Genomic DNA, 16,286 nt, shown 5'->3' with positions numbered 1-16,286 from the left:
ACCAAACAGATTTGCATAGCAAAGAATATCTGCACTGCTGTAAGATTAGTGTCAGATTTTAAGCAAATTCATATGTACCACAAAGACCTAGTGGCAAAGACTCATTGCTGAATAACGACTAGTAAAGTATGCATTCCTCACCTAAAAGAAAAGGCTATAATAAAGGGGTTGAGTAATGGTTACTGCATTTCAAGAAATTATAACTGACTCTTGAAACCACAAAACTAAGGGTTGAAGTATGGTCAAGAGCCAGGAAAAAAGGGAGAAATAGTGAAAGGAATATCCTATAAGTGGATTCAGCCAGACAAACAAGGAGCAAAAGTTGTCCCAACTGATTATACAAGTAGCAAGAGAAGACCTCCAAGTAAGTATTTACACAATGGTAAAAACTTTCTGCTAGAAATGCAGTAGAAAAAGAAAGACTGGATTATGAATACCAGAGTTCAAGTTCTCATTCTACTACTTTTGATTTTTTTCCTTTTCTTATTTTTGTTGTTGTTGTTGTTGTTGTTATTGTTGTTGAGATGGAGTCTCTCTCTGCCCAGGCTGGAGCGCAGTAGTGTGATCTCAGCTCACTGCAACCTCCGCCTCCCGGGTTCAAGCAATTCTCCTGCCTCAGCCTCCAAGTAGCTGGGACTACAGGTGCACGCCACCACGTCCCGCTAATTTTTGTATTTTTAGTAGAGATGGGGTTTCACCATGTTGGCCAGGCTGGTCTCGAACTCCTGACTTCAAGTGATCCTCCCATTTCAGCCTCTCAAAGTGCTGGGATTACAGATGTCAGTCTCTGCGCCCAAACTTTCTACCATTTTTTACTTAACATGTGCTTCTCTGAGCCTCAGTCATCTTTTCTGCAAAATGGGAATGGTGATAGTAATGCTTTTCTAAAAGGATTACTGTAAGGCTTTAATGAGATCATAAAAGCATTTTGTAAAGTCTAAAACTCTGTACAGATGCTATTATGTTAGTTTTGAAAAATAGAATAAAAAAAGAAAAGAATCACCCTGTGATACTACACAATCCTTAAAAATGCCAAAGAGAAAGAAAACGAGAAAATATCTAAAGCATTAGTTCTCTATCCTGGCTGCACATTAGAATTACCTGGGGAAAGTTAAAAATAGAAACCATGTCCTGGCAGCAGCACACTGCTAATTTTTTTTTCAAGTGTGTCTTATTTTTAATGACTATTTCTAATGTGAAGCCAAGTCTGAGAACAAACACAGCCACATTGGAAAAGCTCGAGTTTCACTTCCAAAAGCACCAAAACTTATGGGAGGCTCCTTTGTCATAAGCGCATTATATGACTTCTTACATTACGTTTTATTCATATCTCCAGGACATACCATCTCACATGCATCACTAGACAGTGAACAGGAATAATGTCTTACTCAATATTACTTCCCCAATACCTAGCAAATACAATGCTTGGTGCAAAGGGTAACAATAACAGTTAATACTTATTGAGCGCTTATACTGTATCGGGCATTATGCTTATTGCTTATAGATGTTATTTTCTATAAAATTCACCCTTAATGGCTGGGTGCAGTGGCTCATGCCTGTAATCCCAGCTACTCTAGAGGCTGAGGCAGGAGGGTCACTTGAACCCAGGAGGCGGAGGTTGCAGTCAACTGAGATCGCATCACCGCACTGCAGCCTGGGCAACACTGCAAGGCTCTGTCTCAAAAAAATAATAAAATAAAATAAATAAACTCACCCTTAGGAAATTCCCTATGCTGTATTCTTATTTATGGATGAAAAAACTTAGCCTCAGAGAAACAAAGTAACTTTTCAAAGTTACCACTCTTCTTTTTTCTTTTTTTTTTTTTGAGACAGTCTCACTTTGTCCCCCAGGCTGGAGTGCAGTGGCACAATCTCAGCTCACTGCGACCTCCGCCTCCCGAGTTCAAGCGATTCTCCTGCCTCAGCCTTCCAAGTAGCTGGGATTACAGGCGCATATCACCATGCCCTGCTAATTTTTGTATTTTTTGTAGAGACGGGTTTTACCATGTTGGCCAGGCTGGTCTCAAACTCCTGACCTCAAGTGAGCCGCCTGCCTCAGCCTCCCACAGTGCTGGGATTATAGGCATGAGCCACCGTGCCCGGCCAGTTACCACTATTCTTCAACCTCAGCTGATTAAAAAAGCCTTAAAATATTTTTGCCCATAATCCTTCTTCAACAAAGTACCTTAAAATGATTTGTCCCCATATAGGACTCAGCATCATACAGGGCTCAGGTTCTTCATTCTAAATGTCAATTCTCAGTTAGACATAAAGCACGACTAAACTACAGCTGCACCAACCCTGAGGCTTCAGGGAATTTATCTGCTCTTAAATAAATCCTTGTTAAGCAGTTTTTGTTTTGTTGCAATTTGTATTTCTTCCTATGACTGAAATATGGCCCAGAAACAAAAATGCCGTTTATCTAATTGGCATGTTATTTGAGAAATAAGGAGGAATGCAGACAATGTAGAATGATCAAGTTGCAGCACGTGAAGAACTATGTCCTGCCCAAGTGTCCCAGGATGCTAGAGAAAGCAAACACACCAGAGACAAAGATCTGGCTTCAGGGAACTCCATCTGTCTCTCATCAGTAATGTAAAGGGGGTGTTCTTCACCTTAAATGCTCAAGCTGCTCTTCTGGTGAAGATTAATTCCACCAATAGTTCATCCTTCCCCGCACAACTTAAGTGGCCAAGACTTGCTGACTCCAAGTTTAGAGTCAGCTCAGGTCACCAAAATGTATTTAACTACCCAATCAACTAACTCAAGTAACTCAAAAGTATCTTCTTTTTGGACCCTTTCTCATTTTTCCAACACAATCTACCATTCAAAACTATAGTAAAACAAACCCTTTTTTTAAGGAGGAAGGGGGGAAATTTTGACTTACAATCAACACAAAAAAGCAAACGTCCAGTCCCAATGCAAGTTGATCATCATACAGGAAGAATGATAATCTGAAAGAATTAAAGTTAAAACTGAAAAGCCACCTAAATATCTAATAAATTATTATATATTCCTGTCATGAAACATTACAAATGGTTGAGGGTTTAAAAAGCACCAAGTTGTACACTTTAAATATACACAATTTTTATGTGTCAATGATATCTCAGGCTGTTTAAAAACAAGAGACAGACCTATGGAGCTTTAAACCAAAGTTTTCCATTTATAGTAACTCTAAACCCAAAGCCCAAACCAACCTCTGGATCTTAACCACTGGGGAAAGAGACAGCAGCCAGCATCAAAGGAAAATTAGAGAGAGAAAAAGAATGTATCCCTACAGCTACATCCAGTGGCCTTTTGAGGCCATCCTGGCTTGCCAGGTGGTGGGAGATGAATGCTTAACCCTAGGAAGAGGAAAAAAGAATGGCAGTGGCAGCTTTCTGAGCAAGTAAAAGAAGGTAGAGGAGGAACATACAGACTTACGAACTCAGCACAATGACCCTGCCCACAGCACAAGAGCCAATCAATGTTCTTCACTGAGTGGTGCTCCTCTCCGAAGTGGAAGTAAAGTGACCTATACATCCCAGGAGGCAGAATAAGGTGGGAAAGGCAAGGACTAGAGGAAAAATGAGATAAGGCCTTGAACTACCCCTAAGCCAAAGATGCATATATTTCTTCTATAAACACACACAGATTATATATACACACACAAGAGGCAAAATCCTCTTGATTTTGAATATATTGACATTTTATTACAACAGACCTAAAATGTTTTTGACTGAAGCCGATTTTATAAGGGGATCCAAAATATTCTGGAAATAACCTTGCATTGACTCATTATTCTGCTATTGCATTTTTATAACTGCAACATCACTTAGTAGTAACTAAGGGAGACTATTCATAAGCAGATCCAGCAAGTTTCACTATAAATTATGCATTCACATCGCCATAAACCCAGAGTACTCCCAGTAAATTTTAACTGCCTGAGACGCTTGCAAGTCACAGACCTGCTGTGGCATTCTACACAGCCAACCCTATGGATACTTGACAGGCAAGCCAGGCTGACTCTTAGGCCTCCAATCAATCACAGCCTCCGCTCATTCTTTCAATCCTGGACACAAGAATCAGATCTCCTAAAAACCAGCACAGACACCTCCAGCTCATCCTGGCTCCAGTCTTCTCCTAGCAAAGTACAATTTAGAACCTTTCCAGCCTAGGCCTGGCCGGGCCCGGCCCCATCTTTACCAATTCTAGTCAGTTCAGGCCTTGGTCACCTGCCTGTCTTATGTGGATGCTAAATGGATGAGTGTGTGAATATACAGACAGTAAACAAAGAGAAGAGTGTGAAATCAAAATAGGGCTATTCCCTAGTATCAAAATGCTACTATCACATAGTAACTTCAAAGAATAGATCAAGCTGTTCTCCCTATTAACCAAAGAAATGCAAATTAAAACAATGAAATGCTATTTTCTACTTAGCAACTTAAAGATTTCTTTTTTAATTACAACAGTGGGGTACCACACATTCTTAACAATGCTAGTGGTAAAATCCTTCTGTAAATAAGGTAATAATATGATTTAAGAGCCTTTGAAATAGGTAACTACTGAAAGGAATTTCGTTTTATATAGCCTCAAGAAATGATCAAAAGTGAAAGATTAGTGTACAATATACATTCATTACAACCAGAAGCCATCTACATGCCCAAAAATAGGTTATAGTACCTTCATATAATGATCTGAAAAGTTTTTATGATGAAAATTACTCATAAGACAATACGAAATAAAGATCACATGATGAAAATCTGGATATATGGTTTGATATCAATTACGTTATACACACACAGGGGAGGGGAAGGCAAGTAAGTCAATTTTATTATTTCAACTTGCATATATTTTCCATGTTTCCTACAAAACTTTAGACACTACTCTTACAGAAATAGATGTTATCTATTATCAAATTTTAGCAAAAGAACCCAGACACAAAAGAATATATACTTATTGCAAACCAAAACCACAATGAGATACCACTTCACGCCTACTCAAATGGCTATAAAGAAAAAGACAGACATTAACAAGTGTTGATAAGGATATGGAAAAACTGGAACCCTCACACAGTGCTCGTGGGAATAAAATGGTATGGCAACATTGGAAAAGTGCCTGACAGCTCCTCAAACAATTAAACACAATTACCATATGACCCAGCAATTCCATCTCTAAAATATACCCGAGGAACAAAAACACATCTCCACATAAAAATCTGTACGTGAATGTTCACAGCAGCATTATTTATAATAGCCAAAGTAGAAACAACTCAAATGTCCATCAGCAGATGAATAAACAAAATGTGAAATATTCATATAATAGAATATTTTGCAGCTATAAAAAGGAATGTAGTATGATATATACTACAAGACGATTAATCTTGAAAATATCATGCTAAGTGAAAGAAGCCAGACGCAAAAGGCCACATATATGATTCCTTTTATCTGAAATGTCCAGACTAGATAGAGACACAATGTAGCTTAGCGTTCATGTAGGGCTGGAATATTCCAGAGAAATAAGGAGCGACTGCTAATGAGTATGGGGTTTTTTGGGGGGTAATTTAAAATGTTCTAAAATTGATTGTGATAATGTTTGCACAACTCCAAGAATATAATCGAACTGTACACTAAATGGATGAATTAAATCGTAGGTTAACTGTATCTCAATAAAGCTGTTTTTAAAACAATATATACTTATTTCACTCATAATAAAGTCCAACAACAGACAAAACTAATCGATGGTGTTAGAAGACAGTCTATGTTTAATCAATGGTGTTAGAAGACGGTCTAATGGATGGTGTTAGAAGACAGTCTAACATTCCAGAAAGGGTACCTTCTGGAGTGTTAGAGATGTCCTATTTCTTGATCTGGGTTACAAATTATCACTTTAGGATAACACATCAAGCTGTACGCTAACGACATATATATTTTTCTGTATGTATGCCATACTTTGTTCAAAAAGTTGACATTAGGCTGGGCGCGGCAGCTCACGCCTGTAATCCTCGGACTCTGGGAGGCCGAGGTGGATGGATCACCTGAGGTCAGGAGTTCGAGACCAGCCTGGCCAACAGGGTGAAACCCTGTCTCTACTAAAAATACAAAAATTAGCCAGGCGTGGTGGTGCACGCCTGTAATTCCAGCTACTCATGAGGCTGAAGGAGGAGAATCACTTGAACCTGGGAGGTGGAGGTTGCAGTGAGCCGAGATCATGCCACTGCACACCAGCCTGGACAACAGAACAAGGCTGCATCTCAAATAAATAAACAAACAAACAAATAAATAAATAAATAAAATAAAAAATTAAAAAGTTGACATTAAAATGGAAAAACACTAAAGTTTCTTAATTTAGTCAGACGCTCAGACTCTAACTCAGTTTAGTTAATCTTATTTAGAGCCGATTCCATTTATCTAGTTACTTAACTAAAAAGCAGATTAGAAACTGCAAAATAGTCGGGCATGGTGTCTCATGCCTATAATCCCAACACTTTGGGAGGCCAAGGCAGAAAGATCACTTGTGGCCAAGAGTTTGAGACCAGCCCAGGCAACAAAGAGAGACCTGGTTTCTACCAAAAATTTAAAAATTAGCCAGGCATGGTGGCGCACACCTGTGGTCCCGGCCACCGGGGAGCTGAGGTGAGAAGATTACTTGAGCCTGGGAGATAGAGGCTACAGTGAGCCATGATCACACCACTGCACTCCAGCCTGGGAGACAGAGTGAGATTCTGTCTCAAAAGAAAAGAAGAAAAGTACAGGAGGAAGTAGGAGGTACAGGATCCCAGCAACAGGATAAAGCAAGAGAAAACTAGCATGAAGATGGTAGGGAGTAATGAAAGGAAATATCATAGGAGAAATAAGAATTCGAACAATATAGCAATCCAGAACCACTCAATAGGGCCTATGTAGTCCCACTAGCCCCAAAAGAAACCTCCATATTACCTAAAAGGAGATCAATCAATGATGTTCATAACAACCCTAAGTCACCAAGGAACAAATGAGTATGTCTAGGATTCTCACCCTGGCAATGAGTACAAAATAATATGATCAAGCCATCTAATCAAAAGAAAAGGTTAAAATTGTAAGGATCTGATGTTCAAATAAGTAGTTACCTCAGAAGTCACTTACGTAAAAGACTCATTCCCCAAAATGCCAGGCACATGGATTATCATTGTGTTATTCAATGATGATACAATGGCACAGAATGTATCATACTGAGAAGTGAGTGCCCTCTCCGGGACATACTCCTCAGTGAGTCATCCAGCACTAGAACACTGGAGATATAAATAAATACCACCTCTTCAAAAACAGTCTGAAATTCAAGTGGTCAAAACTTAGAGCATCATGGCCGGGCATGGTGCCTCATGCCTGTAATCCTAGCACGAGGCTGAGGCGGGTGGATCACCAGAGGTCAGGAGTTCAAGACCAGCCTAGCCAACATGGTGAAACCCCGTCTCTGCTAAAAATACAGAAATTAGCCAGGTGTGGTGGTGGGTGCCTGTAATCCCAGCTACTTGGGAGGCTGAGGCAGGAGAATTGCTTGAACCCGGGAGGTGGAGGTTGCAATGAGCCGAGATCATGCCACTGCACTCCAGCCTGGGTGACAGAGCGAGACTCTGTCTCACAAAAATAAAAAAATAAAAAAACCCTAGAGCATGTACACATCAAAGGTAAGCTATAAAACAATCAGACTTGCAAAGCTAGACCCAGTGAAAGTGTAGAGGTGGAGCGTACTTCTCATCAGCACTTAACTATGGTGATATTTTGCAAGATCCTTTCTATGCCTCTGTCCTACCAGCATCCCTTTCTTATGTCCCAGACCTGCTGTCACAGGCTGGGTTGGTTGGTGTGTTGGTTGGTTGTTCTTGCTAAAATGTTTTCACCACTCAGGTGTAAAGGAGTCAATGGTTGTTAAACACCACAATCTGTGAGGATGGTATTACTATGTGGCAATGAAAAGGAAAATATGGAAACTGAGGCTCAGTGACCTGCCCAAGATCTCAGCTGCACTAGGAGTCTCACTACATTCAAAACTCATAGGCTCACAGATTTTCAAAAGGGAAAGAGTAGCCTCTGACCCTGGATGCCCTCCACCTCCCCCAGCTCTACCCTCTGAAGCTTGACAGAATCTGGGAAGGGGTGGCCGCAGCTACAACAGCTTAACCAGCTGCCTGACATCACAATAGAACCTGAAGGGTAACTAACCCCTTCCTCCAGCTGGATATAAAATAAAAAGCAGCCAATACTCCTTTCTTTCCCATCTGAAGGGAAATTAAGCTACTCTCCTTTCTTCCTGTCACTATTAAAATTGTGAAATCATTAACTAGTAGATATTTTCCACTAGCTGTTGCTTTTAAAGGAGTTTGTCCTTTTCCTTAGCTACCCTAGTTTATTATAACTTCCATGACACGAAGACTCTGAAATGAGGAAGATTCACCAAGTTGTCACTGTACTGTTAAAAAGGAACTCTTATTTTTAGAAGATTAAAGAACTTTCTAACTTAATGTATCTGTGTAATTACTGGGAGCAACTCTGGTCAGGGAATAAGTTCTTACTATTATTCTTTTCCAGCTACAGAGAGCCATAACCTTCAAATAAAGAAAGCGTTTAATTTCCTTCTCTAGAGTTTGGAAACAGCCTTTCTCTGCTCCCATCATTGCTCAAAGTAAAGTAAATAGAGAAGTTAATTCCCTGCTCATTCATTTGCTCATGAATATGCACACAAGGGTCACGACTAGTTACTATGGGGGTTAAAGGGAATCATAGCATCCATACGTGGTGCCTCATGCCTATAATCTCAGCACTTTGGGAGGCCGAGACGAGAGGATCACTTGAGGCCAGGAATTCAAGACCAGCCTAGGCAATATACCAAGAATTGTCTCTACAAGAAAAAAAAAGTTTTAATTAGCTGAGAGTGGTGGCAGGCACCTGTCGTCCCAGCTACTGCAGAGGCTGAGGTGGGAGGATTGCTTGAGCCCAAGTTTGAGGCTGCAGTAAGCTATGATTGCACCATTGAACACTAACCCGGATACAGAGCGACCCTGTCTCTTAAAAAAAAAAAAAAAAAAAGCCTGGGCATAGTGGCTCATACCTGTAATCTCAGCACTTTGGGAGGCCAAAGAGGGGAGGGTGGCTTGAGGACAAGAGTTCAAGACCAGCCTGGGCAACAGAGCAAGACCCTGTCTCTAAAAACAAAATAAAAATAAAAAGTAGCCTGTCAGCACATCAATCACATCAGCAGGTTTTTTTTCTTCAAACCACTATCTGATATTACCTCGTTAACTTCTTCAAGTCTTTAATAACAAAAATAATAGCAGCAAATACACGATATTGAAGTATTTTACTTATCAGGTTGAACCCTATAAAAGTGCCAATCTGTAAATAAAAAACGGTGAAATATGGATAATTCCACAGTGTTCGACCTAATATATCAACTTGTTTGCAGCTCACAACCACCTTATAAAGTAGGTCCCAGATGAAGAAACTGTAAGCACAGAGAGGCTGCTTAACTTACCCGAGGTCACATTGCTAGTAAGTGGCAGAATCAGGATTTGAACCCATGCTCAACACTCCCACCCCACAAAAATGCAAGTTCCATGAAGGCGGACAGTCTTGTTCATTGCAACGTCACTCCCATTGCCTATTATCACAGAGTATGGGCATGTATGTAGTAAGCTCTCAATAAATACATGTTGAGTGAGTGAGTGAGTGAATGAATGAATGAACCTCCTTACAATCACTGGTCGATTGCCCAGACCACTCGGAGCAACCAATGCAGAAGCCTGCCAGGCCAAGAGGAACCGAGGGAAGGAAGACCTGGGCGGGCAGGTGCCCCAGGGGCTCCGGGTGCAGTCGGGGCGCGGCGGCGCGCGGGCTCACCTTGAAGTCGCGGCTGTGCTGCGAGGTGTACTCCAGGGTCCAGAGGGCCCGCACCAGGTGCGCCAGCTGCTCAGTGACCTCGCCCTGGCCCTGCGCGCCGCCACCCGTAGGCTGCTGGGGGTCAGGCTCGGGCTCGGGCCGCCCCGCCGGGTACTGGCCCAGCGCCAGGCACTCCGCGAAGAGCTCGGTGTTGCTGAGGCACTGCAGCATGGCTTTCATGAAGCACGTGTTGCAGTGGTTGCGGAGCCCCGCCACGCCGGGCACCGGCTTGGCGGCGCGGGAGAGGCGGGCGGCGGCGGGCGCGGCGGCGGGCACGGCGGCGGCCGGCCCCGGCGGGAAGCAGCTGCAGAGGCCGCCGCGGTCCGGGGCGGCGCTCTCAGAGCTAAAGTGCCAGAGCGTGGAGAGCGTCTTGAGAACGCGGCTCATGAAGCTGCCCACCGAGCGTGCAGAAGAGGGCGAGGAGGGCGCGGCCGGCACGGACGCCCCGGAGCCCCCCGCGCCGCCGCCGCCAGCGCGGCCGCTCGGAAACAGCCGCTTGCTGAAGGAGCGCTTCTCCTTCCCGTTCGCCGCCGCCGGCGGCCCGGACCCGGGCGCCGTTACCTTGGACATGGCGGCGGCTGCAGACACTCATCACCGCGCCCGCCCGCCTGGCCCGCGGCCCCGCCACAGCCGCCGCCGCCGCATCCCGCAGCGCCGCGCCTCACCGGGCCCGGGTGCTCGACTCCCAACACACCTCAAAGCGCAGCGGCGCCAGCGAGCGAGCGGCGGCCAGCGGGCGCGCGCACGGTCCGCCCAGCTGGGCCGCTCACGTGACGCGCCTCCTGGCACCGCCCGCCCCGCGCTGAAGCCGCCTCGGCCGCCATGTTCACTGTGGGACGATAGCTGCCTCTCCAGCCGGACGCGATGCCTGGAGGCTGCGGGCGCGGTGCTGCTGCGTGAAGCCCGAGGGAGGCCATGTCTAGTGTGGGCGCGGTCCCGGCTTGGAGGAAAAGGCTGGGCTCCCCTTGGATGGTGGATCCCTGGGGTGGGTCTCTGTCTTTGCTGATCAGATGGCAGAGGCGGGAACGTGCAGGAATCAGGATGCTGTCAGTTACCAGACCGTGCAAGAGCTGGTGGACATGGCCCTGACAGGTCCTGGGCAAGTCAGCCCTGTCTGGCTCCCAAGGGACGTTGCAGATACCTACCGTCAGGGTGCCAGAGGAGCGCAGTCACAGACCCTGGCACGTCCCAGCGGGCTTTTCTTCCTGGCTGCACCTTGGAGTCCCAGCGAAACGCTGTTATCATAACTACCTTCCTTTTCATTCCAGCCTTTAAAACTCCGCCGGGCTCTCCCATCATCCATCCATCCATTCATTCATTCACTCACTCATTCATTCAACAGTTACTGGGGATATTGCAAAGAATTAAATCTATTAAATTGGAATCAAATGTCATATCCCCAGTGGATTAAATTAGCATGGTTTCTACCTGCCCTCTTGGAGCTTACATTCCTACTGGGTGTTTACAATAGCTGTTGTGTTCCACACATTATGCCAAGCATGCAATATTTTCTTTAATCTTTAATTCACCGTCTTTGAGATTGGTACAGTTCTTATCTGATTCAAACACAAGTTTTATTCACAACCCCTATACTTGACCTCTAAACCAAAGGTCACGAATCCACAATATCACAGGTCACAAACCCACAAATGAGTGAAGAATCCTGGTGTTTGAATTATCATATTGACTTTCAAGTGACTTGGGTCTCAGTGTTGGGGGAAATATAAGGAATGATGGGGACTATAGCAAACTTCAAATTAACGTCTTTCTAAAGAGATGGCTGCCACTCAGCTCCAGCCAGTTGTTCCCATGTGAGAACAGGAGCTCAGCATTACCAGATCATCTGATGTTTTAAGAGAAGGCAGAAATCCTATTTTTAAACGTTGGTTCCATTAAAAAAAAATAGTGCAGGGAGCAAAAAATAGTACATCTTTGGGATGCCTTTAGTCCAAAATCAACTAGTACATGACCTCCTCTCTATAGGCTTCCCTCTGCTAAAAGGGCTAGTCTGAGTCCTGAGGCAGACGAGAGAAATCAGGGAAGGGAGAGCCCTTCCTCCTTTTTAAAACATGAAGGCCACCTTACACCACGTTTCAAAGTAAATGGTTTTTACCTTTGACCTCCCTCCCCTTTGTAAGTAGGGCTCTATGATGACATCTCCAGGGTGCTCTGCACTGTCCCTAATTGCCTCCACTCTCCTCTTAGTCAAAATTCTTATCCGGACACCAGGAAGAAAGCCATCTGATTATTCACACTAAAATGTGAATGCAATGGCCCTCAACTTCTGGGCAGTTTGATCCAGACTCCAGGGCCTTTGCTGGAGCTGTTCCCTCTCCCTTGGAGGATGTGCCTGTCACACACATCTGGTGGTCTAGCAGCCTACAAGAAAGCCCAAGTCTGAGGCCGCTGATGGGCATTGAGATCAAGGGTCAGGGCTGGACAACTCAACGGAACTATTCACTTTAGTGCTGTAGAAAGTTCTTTACGTAGAATAATAAAAATAAGAAAAGCATCTAAGTTTCTCACCACTTTCTTCAGTTCCAAGTCTTAAAAATGTGCCACTCCTCTTACTTCACTAACTCTGGACCCAGCATCAGAATTCCTGGGATCTTGTCTCACCCTACCCTCCATCACCAATACCCTCAGGTGACCCTGAACACTCCAGTGGTCATGCTGAGTCTTGGTTTCCCCATGTGGGACTGATAATGCCACCCCTGGTTACTTCATAGCTCCATCTCCATTCTAAGGGAGATGAATGAATGCACCTTGGAAGAGATGGACTCTCTGGTAGGTTTACCTCACTTACCTGATTCCCCCTGAGGTGTAGCAAAAGCACCCACTTACTTCTCAAAGTTGCTATGGCAAAGAAAATAACATACAACCTGAGAGAGAAGCATAGCCCTGGACCAAACAAAAAAAAAGCAGGCAGCATTCATTTTTTCAAAAATTCTTTGTAGTAAAAAACGAATAACATTAAATTTACCATCTTCACACCATTTTTTAATATAGATTTCCGTAGTGTTAAGTATAGTTGCTTTGTCATGCAAAAGATCTATAAAACTTTTTCATCTGGCCAGGCACAGTGGCTCATACCTGTAACCCCAGCACTTTGGGAGGCAGGTGGATCACTTGAGGTCAGGAGTTCAAGACCAGTCTGGCCAACATGGCAAAACCTCATCTCTACTAAAATCACAAAAACTAGTTGGGCCTGGGGGCATACATTTGTAATCCCAGCTACTCGGTAGGCTGAGGCAGGAAAATCCCTTGAACCTGGGAGGTGGAGGTTGCGATGAGGCGAGATTGTGCCACTGCATTCCAGCCTGGGCTACACAGCGAGACTGTGTCTCAAAAAACAAACAAACAAACAAGAACACCACAAACTTGCATCTTACAAAACAGAAACTCTATACCCATTAAACACTAATTCCCCCTCCCCTCTCCTTTCCCCCAGCCCTTACCAACCATCTTTCTACTTCCTATGATTTTGACTACTTGAGATACTTCTTATGATCAGAATCATAGAGTATTTGTCCTTTTGTGACTAACTTATTTCACTTAGTGGAGTGTCCTTGAGTTTCACCCAACTTGCAGCATATAGCAAGATTTCCTTCTTTTTTAAGGCTGAATGATATTCATCGCATGTATAGACCACATTTTCTGCATCCATTCATCCATCAGGGACATTTGACCTCACATCTTGGCTATTACAAATAGTTGAGTAATGTACATTAGAGTGCTAAGATTTCTTTGATATTCTGCTTATTTTTTTTTTGCATGTATATCCAAAAGTGGGGTTGTGAGATAATATTGTAATTCCATTTTTATTTTTTTGAGAAAATTCCATACAATTTTCCATAATGCCTATGCCATTTTACAGTCCCATTTATAGTACACGAAGATTCTAATTTCTTGGCCTCCTCACCAACACTTGTTATTTTCTTTTCTTTTGATGGTGACTATCCTAATGAGCATGATGTCATATGGACAATTTTGAGAAATTCACACATCCCCCTTGGGTCAAGACAAGGGAAATCATTTGAATTAGTTTAGACGATCTTCCATAGTGTTTCCATCTTTTAAAAAAATTCAGCAAATCAGTCTCCATGTCCCCACACCAAATGAGATCACGAATATGAACAAAGAATCTTTGTCAATTGGGAAGGGCTAGACAGCTGATGAAGAGCACATCATGTAAAGGCTAAGGGAGGGGACGTGGTTGGTCAGGCTGCCTAGATTTGATGCTCATACCCGCCCACCGCAAGCCATGTGAGACACTATCCATTTTCTTACCTAATGCGAGTGATAATTATCCGTCACTCCCCCCACCCCCAGAGGGTTAATGAGAAGACCAAAACAGATCACAGGAGTTAAGAAATCTGAACCAAGTGGAAGGGTGTTTGTTCCTTGCTAAGAGGCAAAGCCAATGCTATTTGTTCCACTAACAAGTGAGGCCATAGGAGTTTCTCAACAAGGGCCAACTCCTTACGGTCTAAGGGAGATACCGAATCACAGAAAAGGCACAGATGTTGGCATCAGACAAACTTGGGTGTGTTTGAATCTTGATTCAGCCTCCTAGTAACTGTGGGATTTTAACAAGTTCTTCAGTCTCAATGAGCTTCATTCAGTTTACTCGGCTGGAACATAAAGATATTTTAAAATGACTTTTCAGGATTGTTGCATTGCATAGAATGTACCCACCTGCCATGTAAGCGGTGTTCAATGAATGATATCCATTATTTCTGTGTTGCTATCCTTTTCGAAGAAACACTGTTCCTTTCTGAAGGTAATAGCGTAGGCCAAGGGCCACCCAAAGTAGGGGGAAGAGGAAGAGGTGGGAGAAAGGGGGAAGACGACTGAGTTTTCTATTCACAAATACTCCTTTTCCAGAAACAAGCCATTTATCAAAGTATTGGAGTCTCATTTACTGTCAAAATGCAAGGGCTAATTACACTTGAAGAACAATTGACTACAAGAGCAAAAAAGACAGGGCTTGTTCAATTAATGGGAAAAGAAAGGGGGTCTCTAGCACACAATATTTTGGACATCAGATTGGAATGGTTTAATTAGCCATTGCTAGGGACTCTGATTGTCTGTTGTCCTAGAAGCCATTAGTCGTCTGTAGCTTTTAAGCATCTCATTTCAATTCTCTCATTCAACACTTTCTGAGTACCTGTTACATGTCAAGCACTGTGCTCAACATTAGTGATACAGCAAAGTCTAGTGGAAGACAGATGGCTTGAGTCTCTGCATTAGTCAGGGTTTTTTGGAAAAACAAAACAAATAGGATATATAGAGATACACAGGAAGATTTATTATGGCCTCCAGCTCCATCCATGTCCCTGCAAAGGACATGATCTCATTCTTTTTTATGGCTGCATAGTATTCCATGGTGTATATGTACCACATTTTCTTTATCCAGTCTATCATTGATGGCCATTTAGGTTGATTTCATGTCTTTGCTATTGTAAATAGTGCTGCAATAAACATATGTGTGGAAGTGTTTTTATAATGGAATGGTTTATATTCCTTTGGGTACATACCCAGTAATGGGATTGCTGGGTCGAATATTATTTCTGTCTTTAGGTCTTTGAGGAATCACCACACTGTCTTCCACAATGGCTAGACTGATTTATGCTCCCACCAACAGTGTATAAGTGTTCTTTTTTTTTTTTTTTTGAGATGGAGTCTCACTCTGTCACCCAGGCTGGAGTGCAGTGGCGTGATCTTGGCTCACTGCAAGCTCCGCCTCCCAGGTTCACGCCATTCTCCTGCCTCAGCCTCCCGAGTAGCTGGGACTACAGGCTCCCGCCACCATGCCCGGCTAGTTTTTTGTATTTTTAGTAGAGACAGAGTTTTACTGTGTTAGCCAGGATGGTCTCGATCTCCTGACCTCGTGATCCGCCCACCTTGGCCTCCCAAAGTGCTGGGATTACAGGCATGAGCCACCACGCCCAGCCGTTCCTTTTTCTCCACAACCTTGCCAGCATTTATTATTTTTTTACCTTTTAATAATAGCCGTTCTGATTGGCTTAGATGGTATCTCACTGCGGTTTTAATTTGCATTTCTCTAATGATCAGTGATAGTGCCATTACCCTTAGCAAACTAACACAGGAACAGAAAATTAAATACCGCATGCTCTCACTTATAAGTGGGAGCTAAATAACGAGAACACATAGGTACATAGAAGGGAACAACACACACTGGGGCCTTTTGGAGGGTGGAGGGTGGGAGGAGGGAGAGGACCATGAAAAATAACTAATGGGTACTAGGCTTAATTCCTGGGTGATGAAATAATTTGTACAGCAAACCCCCATGACACACGTGTACCTATGTAACAAACCTGCACTTGTACTCCTGAGCTTAAAATAAAAGTTAAAAAAAGAAAGATATAT

General features: G+C 43.4%; 1 protein-coding gene across 12 annotated transcripts in view; it reads right to left on the bottom strand.

Annotated features, from left to right (window-relative positions):
* Positions 1 to 10,602, bottom strand: part of LOC129050876 (ubiquitin carboxyl-terminal hydrolase 31-like) — a 47,238-nt gene extending 36,636 nt beyond the window's left edge. For 4 of the 12 annotated variants that reach the window (XR_010137828.1, XR_010137827.1, XM_054534402.2 and 1 more), the window contains exon 1: positions 9,855 to 10,590. Coding sequence is in view for 9 of the 12 variants with exons in the window: in XM_054534402.2 (XP_054390377.1) it covers positions 9,855 to 10,463 (609 nt within the window). In the remaining 3 variants the exon portion in view is untranslated. Of the gene's footprint in view, positions 1 to 9,854 lie in introns of all 12 variants that reach the window. The other 8 variants (XM_063717644.1, XM_063717643.1, XM_063717639.1 and 5 more) reach the window with 4 other exon arrangements.
* Positions 10,603 to 16,286: the final 5,684 nt, after the last annotated feature.

The sequence above is a fragment of the Pongo abelii genome, chromosome 18 (genome assembly GCF_028885655.2).
Source record: "Pongo abelii isolate AG06213 chromosome 18, NHGRI_mPonAbe1-v2.0_pri, whole genome shotgun sequence".
NCBI classification, from domain to species: Eukaryota; Metazoa; Chordata; class Mammalia; order Primates; family Hominidae; genus Pongo; species Pongo abelii.
The sequence above is the reverse complement of the archived record's forward strand: the minus strand, read 5'-3'. Positions and strand labels throughout refer to the sequence as shown.